Source organism: Apis dorsata, unplaced genomic scaffold (genome assembly GCF_000469605.1).
Source record: "Apis dorsata unplaced genomic scaffold, Apis dorsata 1.3 scaffold_665, whole genome shotgun sequence".
Lineage (NCBI taxonomy): Eukaryota > Metazoa > Arthropoda > Insecta > Hymenoptera > Apidae > Apis > Apis dorsata.
In genome coordinates this window covers 85105-96208 of record NW_006263851.1, presented here as the reverse complement: position 1 = coordinate 96208, position 11104 = coordinate 85105, and the positions used below count along the sequence as shown (strand labels likewise).

At 26.9% G+C, this 11104-nt stretch overlaps 4 protein-coding genes across 11 annotated transcripts in view; 1 reads left to right on the top strand and 3 right to left on the bottom strand.

Annotated features, from left to right (window-relative positions):
• Positions 1 to 638: 638 nt before the first annotated feature.
• On the bottom strand, positions 639 to 4109 carry LOC102680719 (translocation protein SEC62). Of its 2 annotated transcripts, none has more exons than XM_006622113.2 (5): positions 3965 to 4109; positions 2984 to 3427; positions 2326 to 2673; positions 2158 to 2258; positions 639 to 2047 (listed from the first exon to the last, which is right to left on the bottom strand). In XM_006622113.2, the coding sequence occupies exons 1-5, from the start codon at positions 3998 to 4000 to the stop codon at positions 1882 to 1884; spliced, it is 1095 nt and encodes a 364-aa protein (XP_006622176.1). In that variant the 5' UTR covers positions 4001 to 4109; the 3' UTR covers positions 639 to 1881. The 2 variants fall into 2 exon arrangements, with proteins under 2 accessions (XP_006622176.1, XP_006622178.1); XM_006622115.2 differs by having other exon boundaries at positions 2984 to 3424; positions 3965 to 4103.
• On the top strand, positions 4021 to 5690 carry LOC102681045 (mediator of RNA polymerase II transcription subunit 18). Its single transcript, XM_006622117.2, has 3 exons — positions 4021 to 4146; positions 4740 to 4959; positions 5041 to 5690. The coding sequence occupies exons 2-3, from the start codon at positions 4757 to 4759 to the stop codon at positions 5486 to 5488; spliced, it is 651 nt and encodes a 216-aa protein (XP_006622180.1). The 5' UTR covers positions 4021 to 4146; positions 4740 to 4756; the 3' UTR covers positions 5489 to 5690.
• Positions 5691 to 6156: 466 nt separating this feature from the next.
• Positions 6157 to 9597, bottom strand: LOC102680583 (SET and MYND domain-containing protein 4-like). Its single transcript, XM_006622112.2, has 7 exons — positions 8933 to 9597; positions 8218 to 8746; positions 7834 to 8150; positions 7435 to 7643; positions 7242 to 7366; positions 6906 to 7115; positions 6157 to 6830 (listed from the first exon to the last, which is right to left on the bottom strand). The coding sequence occupies exons 1-7, from the start codon at positions 9246 to 9248 to the stop codon at positions 6509 to 6511; spliced, it is 2028 nt and encodes a 675-aa protein (XP_006622175.1). The 5' UTR covers positions 9249 to 9597; the 3' UTR covers positions 6157 to 6508.
• A 1270-nt stretch (positions 9598 to 10867) lies between these two features.
• LOC102679301 (aquaporin AQPAn.G) overlaps positions 10868 to 11104 on the bottom strand; it is a 37113-nt gene continuing 36876 nt past the window's right edge. For all 7 annotated transcript variants that reach the window (XM_006622104.2, XM_006622105.2, XM_031513550.1 and 4 more), the window contains one exon: positions 10868 to 11104. This exon is cut by the window's right edge and continues 3 nt beyond it. In XM_006622104.2, coding sequence (XP_006622167.1) covers positions 10909 to 11104 — 196 coding nt within the window. In that variant the 3' untranslated portion in view covers positions 10868 to 10908.

Sequence of the window (11104 nt, the reverse complement as noted above, 5' to 3'; positions counted from 1 at the left end):
TTTGTTTTAACATATTATATATATATATATATATATATATATATATATACAGGTATATAGGTATACATATATATATATATATATAGGTTTTTAATTTTGTACATTATTATTTGATGTTACGTATTACGTTATTAAAAAGTTATATAGAAAAATATTATTATTCTGCAAAATACAAAATGATATTTTTGTATATAAATAAAATAAAATAACATGATTCGGAAGTTTCCATATTTTAATACTTCTAAATTTAAGATTCTAACATTTTAAGATTCTAACAATTTATTACTCATACATGTATGATTAATTTCATTATCGAAATGTAAATATTTCTATATATTTGATAATAAATCATAAAAGTATTATCACGTAAATATCTAATATTATTTACGTATTGATTATAAAAATTAATTTATTCTATATTTAGAAAGAAAATTATATTCTATCTAAATTAAAATAAAAGTAATTTTTTTTATTAACTAAAGAGTATTTTGAATTTTTATGAATTATAAAAGAAAGATTCCAAACTTTTATAGTTATTAATCAATGAAATTATTCTAATGAAAAAATTGTAGTCTACAAATTGAGACATAGTTAATAAAACCAAATTTGTGGTTACAAAAGTAAATGCGTGTGAATACAAAAGTAACTTAAATATATTTTATTTTAATAATAAAACTGGCTGCAAAGAGTGACCCAAACTTAGTTTCATTAATTTCATACAGTTAAAATAAATCCCATTATAAGCATATCTTAAGATTTTAATACAAATTATTAAAGTAAACTTTATAATTAATAGTATTAAATGTACCATACAATCATACAAAGAAATATTATTTATGAAATATTTAAATATATTTTTTATATTTTTTGATAACAATATATAAATATACATATATATTGTTATCAAATATATATTTTCTATCATTTATTTTAATATAGTTAGAGTCACGATTCGCGCACCTACAATGATCAAGATGATTATTCTGTAATAATAATAGTAATAATTACAATAATAATAGCAATAATTATTATCATTGGAATTTTTACATAAAAATATAAATTACAGTTTACTGTATAAGAGAAATCTGTGAAATCTCAAGTCTTGGCTCTGCTAAAAATGAATTTGCAGACAGAGTAACAATTGATCGAAATAATTTTATAGTCTTGTTTCTGGAGATTCTATTTATCAACTGTACAATTTTGGAACCTGAGAAAATCAATTATTGAAGTTTAATCATTTATGTTGATATATCTAGTAGTTATATGTTATGATGTAAAAGATGTAAAAGTATCAAATAATATCAATTTTCAACTAATTTGGGCAAACCTCAGGCACCTATATATATCAACATAATTATACATTTTTATAAAATAGTTTTTTGTAAGTAAGGTGTACACAATTAAATGAATGTTGATTAATAATAATTTAAATAAAATACATTTTTAATACATAAATTTCCATTTAACTGGAATCTTAAAATTGATATTCTATCACTTCTTTGTTGGTACACCATAATTTATAAATATGTCCTTTGTGTAAAATATAATACACGTACAATTTTCTTGTTTAATTAGCTATAACATTCTAAATGCAAAAAATGCAAAAATATTAGTATAAGCAACAAATAAATTGAATTTATAGAATTTATATACTGTATTTTCTCTTTTATATGTACCGTATTTTCTTTTTATTTTGTATGATATTAAAAAATCAAAATTTTTGTCACAAAATAAACCTTACTTCCAAAAGTTAAAAATTATACAGAAATATTTTACTTATGGATCTATATACGATTTTTAATTAGAATTGATAAGATTCAACCATTATTAGCATGGTAGTTATTAAAGATAAACAAAAACTATTTATTGCCAATTCCTCTTCTAAACCATTACAAAATCTCGACCTGTGTTAGATTTTTCACTTTCTGAACCTTCGCTACCTTCTTCACCTTCTAATGCAGAAGGAAGTTTATTTTCTTCGCTAGACGAAATTTCTTCGATGTGAGTATGTTCTTTAGATAATTCTTTGATACTAGATTTCTCTTCTCTGTAAATGAAATATAAATATGCGCACGATAAAATCTTTTAAATATCAAACATTTAAAACATTTAAATTAATCAATAAAAATCAAAATAATATAATCAATTTTAACTTACAATTGTGTTGGTGTTTCTTCGGTATCAGAATCTTTCTCCTTCTTTTTCTTTTTTTTACTAACTTTTCTATCACTTTCTGATGTAGAGCCATAATATTCATACTACAAATATTTAAATATATATACATTTTATTCATTAAATAATAAATAATTTCAAATTAATACATACTTGATAAGGTGGCCAGAATGAAGCAAAGAATCCAACATCTGCAGTTAAATTAGGCAAAAGCCAAAGATGACATCTGCCAAGTGTTGGAACCCAAAGAAGGCAAAATACAATTAATCTAATAATTGCTAATGCCAAAATAAATACAAGGAATCCAGCAGCTGCAACACTTATATAATATACACCATGACGGATTGTTAATGGCCACAATGGGAAAAGGCAAACACCAATTGCACCCAAAACTACAAGTGTTCCAAAGAACCAGTAATATATGGGAATTGGCTCATATATCCAAACATAAGCATCATTGCAATCTACAAAATATTGTTCCATATGCATCTCCAAACGTACCTAAAACAATTAATAATTTTTTAAATAATTTATTTTATTATATATTCTTTTCAATATACCAAAAACTTATTTAATAACAACAAGATCACTAAAATGAATACTTTTTTGATACAATGCTTGAAATTATTTTAATATTTATTAAAATATTTATATTGTAAAATAACATAAATATAACAACAAAAAAAATAAATGTACACATGTAAATTTATAGTATTGAAAGAATTATGAATAATAAAACTTATTCATAAACTCATATAAATACATATATACATATTAAATAAATAAATTATTATTTTATTTTAAAACTTACTTTTGGTTTTTTCTTTTTTTCTTCAGTTTTATCTTCATTATCTTTTTCACTTATTATATCTTTGTTTTCTTTAGGTTCTTCTTTTTCTTTTTCAGATTTCTTTTCTTTTTTAATTTCTTTAACCTTTTTTTTTATTCCACGAATTTTATATAATTCTTCTTCAGATATTACTACTTTTTTTGCTCGATGAAAGAATTTATGTCTCAACATCAAGTCAAGAAATTCTGTAACTTGTTTACGTTTTTCAAATTTGGTTTTACTCCATGGTGAATTCTCCAATAAAGCATCCACTGCACGTGAACCAGTAAAGTATTCAACATTGTGACTTCTATCAAATTTTGTTTTTTTTGAAGGTACATTGTTACGAATCCATTTAGCTACTGCATATTCTTCTTTAGATGGTTTTTCTTGAATAACTTCGTTATCTACATTTGATGTTTCCTGCTATAAAAGGTTAAATTTTTAATATTTTAAAATTTCATTATATTAAGTTAATTAATGTAGAATATTATATTATAAATTAAAATTACGTTTCATTATGAAAAATATTTAATGTAATCGTAATTATGTATATTATATATTATATAAAAAATAGAATAATAAAGTTTAGATGATACAGATTGACACGAAATATAATTAAAACAAATGTTGAATTTCTATATAAAAAAAAAATGTTTGACATAGACGTTACGATTCTATAAACAATAAAATAAAATAATTTATCATATAATAACTTAATCATATAATTGAATTTATAATTGAATCATATAATGAATTTTATATATCGAAAATAAATTGTTTGCTACGTCATCCGTTATTCTATTACAACACTTATTCATATTGACACGTGCTTTGAATTAAAGAAAAAATATGAATTTAACATAAAATGGAATATTATACTTTTAATTACTGAATAAATATTACAATTTATATATAGTATTGAATAATATTGTAATAATTACAGCCATATGTGATACTTACATCTTTGCGCTTCCTGCTTTTCCTACGTTCCGCCATGTTGTAAATTCCGTTTTGCGCTTGCGTGTTCAATCTTATTTACTCATTAGCAGAAGCAACAAACGTGGCATGTGCTTCTGCGTAATATACTGCATACAGTGTGTAGCCGGCTTCTTAAATATTACACACGTTATTTGAAGAAAAAGGTATAACTAAATTTTTAAATACGTTAATTTTTAAAAGTTCATTTCTTTCAATTGGAATAATTACGGTTATTGATATTTCACATGCATTTTATAATGTTTTTTATAAAACTGTAATTTCTATAATTTTATTCTAATATATTGATTTATAACTAAAAGTTTTTTTTAATATAATTTTATTATAAATTCTTCTAAATTTAATTTTTATATAAAAAATTCTTTTTTAATGTAAATTTTGAATAGAATTGTTTTTTCAAATCTTATTTTTTTTTATGTATAATTATATATAATTAATGACAGAAAGAATTCATGTCATTTTAAGATAATTAATTTTATAAAATAAAATAGAAAAAAATATGAAATAATATAAAGAAATAAAATAATACAAATTGTTACAGTATATTTTTGAAAATAAAGTTAATTATTTTTATTCCTGCATATAAAATTAACTATTATTAATTCGAAAATTGCATAATTGCATAAGATGAAATTAATTATATACTGAGAAATGTAATAAACATTAAAATTAACGTATTAACCTATAAAAATGTTGTTAAACTTTTTCCTATTTTCATATGAAAAATATATTGATATAGGAAATTTAACCTTAAAAATGAGTGCACCAATAAGTACTGCAATGGATAGTTTGTCAGCTGCAATTAGATCTAATATAATTCCAAATCAAGAATATTTATTACAAGGATCAGTGTTAGATAGTGCAGTAGAAGTATTGCTTCATAGATTACGTGGTTTATGTGATAATGTGGATACCGGGCCAGAAACTTTTAATGATCATGAAATGTGTTTTAGTATCAGGTATGTTTAATAATTTTATAAGCATTAGAAATTGTATTGTATTCATAAATTTAAATTATCATTAAATGTTTCATATTGTAGAGGATCTGAACAGCCATTGCTTTTACGTGTAAGAAGGGCTTTAGATTATCAAGATATGCCCTGGCAATTACGTTATATCGGTCAACCCGAATTGGGTGATAAATCAAGACCCACAATTGTCAGAAGCAGTTTAGATATAGCAACTAGTAACACAGTTGTCGACTTTTTAACAGAACTTGGATGTAGATTAGATTTTGAATATATTGCACGTGGTTATATGTTTCGTAAAGGTAGAATGAAAGTAACAGTTTCCAAAATATTTAAAATGGGTCAACAAGGAAAAATACCTGAAAGTATGGAAGCAATATCTCAAAGTTATTTAGTAGAATTGAGTGTTTTAGCACCTAGTGGTCAAGATGCAATAGCAGAAGATATGAGAATTTTTGCAGAACAATTAAAACCTTTAGTACAACTTGAAAAAATTGATTATAAAAGACTTGTACATTAATATAATAATCAATATTGTATTTTAAACCGTATTAATTATATTTATTTCGTTTGTATAAATTTTTACCGATATTGTCGAAAATATTCTCCTTATATATTTAATTACATTATGTTTTGCGAAATCATCGTTTTAGGTGTATATTGTAAAACTGAAAATGTGATATATATTTTTTACGTTAAAGATTAAAATATATTGTAGTTTTTAAAAAAAACTGTATATGAAAATGTATTCAATTAATTTTTTTCCATACCTTACTTTTGGTTTAGGATCACGCGCCAAGCAATGATATAGACAAAGAAAGTAAACATATCAGGAAAAGGATAGAGATAGGATTAAAAATATTGAAATCAGCGCCATCTTCAGAGTGCCACAAATGAAATACAAAGAAAGGATAAAAACGTAGTAAGAAATGATCTTTAATGCCATCTTTCGAGTATTAAAGCATCTTTGCATCAAAATAGAATAAAATAGACTGAGAATTGAAGATCAGCGTCATCTTTTAAAATAATTCTTCGGCGAAATATCTTTTGTATTCAAAAGATAGCGTTAACATTCAATTCTTATTCTATCTTTATTTCTTTCATTATTTTCTATTCTTTTTTTATGTTTCATTTGAAGATGACACTGATTTCTATATTTTATTCTATATCTGTCCTTTTCTCATTATTATCCACTCTTTTTTTTGTCTATTTTTCGAGCTCTGCATTTGTATGACAAAATTTATGCTCAAGAAACGATTGCGATATCTTTATATTATCGATTAAAAATTTTAACAGACTTTATTTTTAATCCAATTTTTAAATGTTGTAAATATATATTTTCTTATGTATTTATATCATATAAGTATAGACCAATAATACATATATTCTTATATATACAAATATTTATATTCTTATATCATATTATTTTTATAAATAATTTATTATATGATCTATAATATATATCACTTCTTAATCGAAAAAAGACAAAATAATAATTTTGCCTTTTATATAATCGTACGATAATATTTTCACTGAATTCTTAAATATAAAAAGTATTACCTAAAGAAAGCATACATAAACGAACGCCTTGTTGACAGAGATGATAATCTTTTATAGGTAAAGCTAAAGTTTCATCTAGAAGTTTTAAAATTTTTAAATAAGATTTTAACGCTTCTCGATGGTTTCCTTGCTCGAGATTTTTGGATGCAGTTTTAAAAATTGCATCTGTCTCTTGTAACGCTTTTAATCCTTTAAAAATATTCATACATTTTCTACATTTGAAACATTCGATCATAAATTCGTTCGAATCTGTTTTTACGGGTAGAACGTTTCCACATTCTTTTCCAGTTTCGCATTTAAACCTAAATATCGAAGAACAAAAAATTAAGATTAAGAAAATTATTTTTCACTCATAAATTTTAAATAAAAAATTAAACCTTAAAATCGTTGGATCGATTTCTTCTAAGAGAGGCCAATGATCTCTACATGCTTCACAGTTGCAATCGAAAAAATATTGCAATCTCAATTTTCTCTTCCGTTCACTTTCGGGAGTAGTAGTAAAAATTTGACCGTAGTTCTCAGAAATTTCCTCTCCCGATGAAATGGAACGAATTGCTCGTACAACCATAGTCGTACCGATAAAGTATCTATATGATCAATGATACTTAATTAGATATTCTTTAAAATGAACAAGAATATAATAAATTCATATTTATCATTAAATCATAACCTCATAAATAATTGTAAGCAAAGGTACTAATATTATTATTCACCTGATGATACCAGGATTGCACGAATGATTAAATAACGATATTGTCGGATAAAGTCCTCCACCGATAAATTTGCTTTTAGCGTTTGCTAAATTATTATCGGCTCTTGGTATCACTAATTCCGATATCTGAAAATCAAATTGAAAGAAAATGAAAACGATTATTAATTCCATGGAAAAAATAATATATAACTTACTTCGTGAGCGTTAAATTGTATCATCATTAAATTATGTAGAATTAAACCGCCTATATACAATTCACCATCGGAAAGTTTTGCTTCTACCGTATCTGGAGTTTTAACATGTTTCGGAAAATAAGGACCATTTTTCAACAGTCTCAATAACCAACTAGCTATGTAAGTTCTGTGAAAGAGATCTTCTATAGTCCTTTTGTCCTCGTGAGTTACTATACGAAAAGAAGTATCAAGTATATATATCGTATTTTTGACAATCTATTGTCAAACAAAAACACATATATATATATTCGATTTGTTAAAAAATTGAAGAAACTTTAAACATAGTTAAAGCTTTAAACATAGTTATACATTTAATCTTACTTTTATACTGTAGACAAGTTCTCGAAAAAATTTAATTACCTAACCTAAACATAATTTTAAAATCATCGAATCGATAAGGTTCACTTGCGGATACTTTAAATTTATCCTTCCCTTTCACATCTTTCAATTTGTACAATTTGTCGAATGATTGTTGAACAATTATCCTCAAAGCTAGAAAACAATTTATAGAAGTTTTCGACGCCCACAAAGTAGGCAATATCGGACACTCGTTTTCATGGATCTTGGCATCCTTGTCTCTACATGAAATACTACAATAAGCGACACAACTGCACGTTTGGCAAACAGCTGGTATCGGTACAAATATCTTTGTGAAACAACAGAAACAATTGATGAGTCTGAAATGTAATTACTTCGTATTATATAAATACGTATATATGTATTTTGATAAAAATTCGAGCGAACCTGTATTCCGCCAATAGGAATGCACTATACGGTTTCTCTACTGCCAATATCTCTCCAGGTTCGATATCTTTAGTAGCAATCGCGTGTCTGCCTATGCTACCACCTTCGTCTCTTATTTCAACCGCTTTGCTGCAAGAAGGATATAAAGGATTGCAGTCCTCGATCTTTGGAGTCGGTTTCTCAGGCTCGCCAATATTTCTCTTTTCAGGAATTTTCGGCCCTTTACGTGCCAACTGATTACCCTTCTCTATCACGGCGAGCATGATTCTGATGTCCGCTTCGAGCTTTTGTTTCTTCTCCCCGGATAATTTTCCATCGTCCAAAGCTTTTAAAGCGCTTCTAAATGCCAAGACGGCCTCGTCGTGCCTTTTTAACGCGAGCAAACATCTGGCCCGTCTTTCTTCGATCTTGTAACGCAACTCTTGAGGATATCCCACGCGCAAAGCCTCTTCTGCGTCGGTGAGGGCGTAACTGTGCTTTTCCAGATGGTAAAGCGTTGCCGAACGATTTGCCAATAGGACGGCTACATCTGGTGGAGGAGATTAATTAACCGATTCGTACGATTTAATAAAATTTAGATAGGAAAATTATTTCGTACAATTCGTGGAATGATAAATTAAAATAAAATAAAGAAGAATAAGATCTCGAGATGACGAAATTTTTAATAGTGGTGAAATAAATATAACCGATGATAACATCAACAATCGTCAATTACCTTTTTGAGGTGCGAGCAGAACAGCGTTCGAATAAATTTCCAACGCCTTAACGAATTCTCCACGGCCGAAATACTTGTTACCAACATCCTTGAGTTTCAAAGCTTTCTCACCGTTCTTCAACATTTGATCCTTCGCTTCTCCGATCTTTATAGCCAAATCGTAAACTTGCGGATAGCGCAACATGAAATCGATCCTTTCCGAGTTGCTATTCAAAGATATGAATTTTTTCATGTCTTGCGGTGTAATTGCGTTTTGCAACCGGTGGAAATTTGATCGAAAGTAATCGCTAATTTCGTTGTCCTTCTCTTCCAGCATCCTTTAACCTTTAGATTTTTATTCTCGAAAGATTCTCTAATATTTTCTCGAGTTTTTTAAAATATGTATTTTATTATTTACTCGTTTCCAACGTTCACTGGGCACGCTTTGAAATGGGAAAACAACGTAAGAATTTTTTGATTTCTCTTCTCGAAGAAAGATTATTTTTCCAGTCGAGAATGCATACGCGTTGTCGACGGTCGACGACACTCGATGCTACTGGCAACTTGCTACACCCAAGCGTCCAAAAACTACGTTCATCTATTCCCGTGTGCGCTATTTCTGGTTGCATCGGGTAGTCGTAGATGCGTGCAATAGAACAAACGGCTTACAAACATAAGCACGTGTAATTGATTCAATCTTCCCAATTTGTTTTACAAGCCGAATCTTTTGTAGACACTCGTCGACTCGTAAGCGTATTTTGAGCGCGAGAGAGAAGGACAGAATGAAACTATCCGAGTTACCGATTATCGATTTTTTTCGCGTACGTGAATTTTCGTATGATACGTCATTTTTTTTTTTTTTTTCTTTTTTTTACGTACGTAAAAAGCTTTTTCAGAAATTTTTTTGATGAAAAAGAAATGTCTCTATGTATTTGAATAAAGGTAAAATTTACAAGTTTAATTTATATTTCATAATTTGCATGGATATCGTCATCGTTAAATTATTCGTTTAATTTTTTTTTTTCCACGTATTCATGGGTTTATTGCGTTATGGAAAATAGTAGTAGGTCGTTAAATAATTTATTAACCAGAATCATTTTATATGTCGAGAAAAGAATAATTTATGTACATATATATATATATAGCATGCAATATAAACACATATATTTATACGTGGAATCTTACAAGCTATATAATTTAAGTACAATATATATACAAAACTTAAACAAGGTACAAAATATCGATGTACGAAATGTATATAAGTACGATAATATTTTTCTCGTGAGATTATTTCGATCGAATGAAATCGCAATTTAATAAGTTACGTGTTATCGATTGATATTACATCGAAATCTTACAAATTACATACAATAAATATATATTAATCTTCTAACAATTTAATATCATATTTATGTTATCAATTAATTTCTTATTTATCTAATAGAATATATGATATATTATATATATATATATATTAATATATTAAACAGATTCATCGTTAATTAATTATATCATTAACAATAACAAAATTCTATACTCAACAAGATTTACGTTTCTCCTATTTCCTTATAACATAGGAGAGAGAGAGAGAAAAAAAGTGAAAGAGCAAACGCGATCAGGTATAATGTTCCTTGAATTAATTAACTCACGTTTCCATAATTCAAATCGTCGTTAAATCTTAATTGACTTGTTTCCTCTTCTTATTTTTTCACGGACATATGCAAATAAGCGAAACGTATGTAAATATACCCTGTCTTGTCAGTTACGAGCACCGTGTATATATATATATATATATATAAATATAAAAGATACGAGAGTTTTTTTTAATTTAAACCAAAACACTTAACATAACCTATTATTCAATTCAAAACAATTTCACTCGTATCTTACGAAAATACTTATTATCTCATTAATTTCGAGTGAAAAGAAAAAGAGAATAATAAACAATGCATATTGCAAAAAACGATATTCGCATTAATTATTATTCATCAGAAAATTTAAAAATCATAGGAAGCTTCGTCGTCCTCCTTTTTACGCCTGAACGCCATTTTGTACAGTCCACCGGCTGCGCAAGCGCCGATTATCGGTCCGATCCAATAGACCCAAAGATTCTTCCACTCGCCAAGTATGACAGCTGGACCCAACGTTCTTGCGGGATTCATGCTGCTTCCCGTCACGGGTACAGCCGCCATG

Coding starts and splice junctions, on each gene's coding strand:
- LOC102680719 (XM_006622113.2), bottom strand. CDS start 4,000: ATGGCGGAACGTAGGAAAAGCAGGAAGCGCAAAGAT. Junction 2,674..2,983: donor AAAAAAAGAAAAAACCAAAA/GTAAGTTTTAAA, acceptor TAATTGTTTTAG/GTACGTTTGGAGATGCATAT. Junction 2,048..2,157: donor GAAGAAACACCAACACAATT/GTAAGTTAAAAT, acceptor TTTCATTTACAG/AGAAGAGAAATCTAGTATCA.
- LOC102681045 (XM_006622117.2), top strand. CDS start 4,757: ATGAGTGCACCAATAAGTACTGCAATGGATAGTTTGTCAGCTGCAATT. Junction 4,960..5,040: donor GAAATGTGTTTTAGTATCAG/GTATGTTTAATA, acceptor TTCATATTGTAG/AGGATCTGAACAGCCATTGC.
- LOC102680583 (XM_006622112.2), bottom strand. CDS start 9,248: ATGCTGGAAGAGAAGGACAACGAAATTAGCGATTACTTTCGATCAAAT. Junction 7,367..7,434: donor TACAATTTAACGCTCACGAA/GTAAGTTATATA, acceptor TTTGATTTTCAG/ATATCGGAATTAGTGATACC. Junction 6,831..6,905: donor ATCGATCCAACGATTTTAAG/GTTTAATTTTTT, acceptor TTCGATATTTAG/GTTTAAATGCGAAACTGGAA.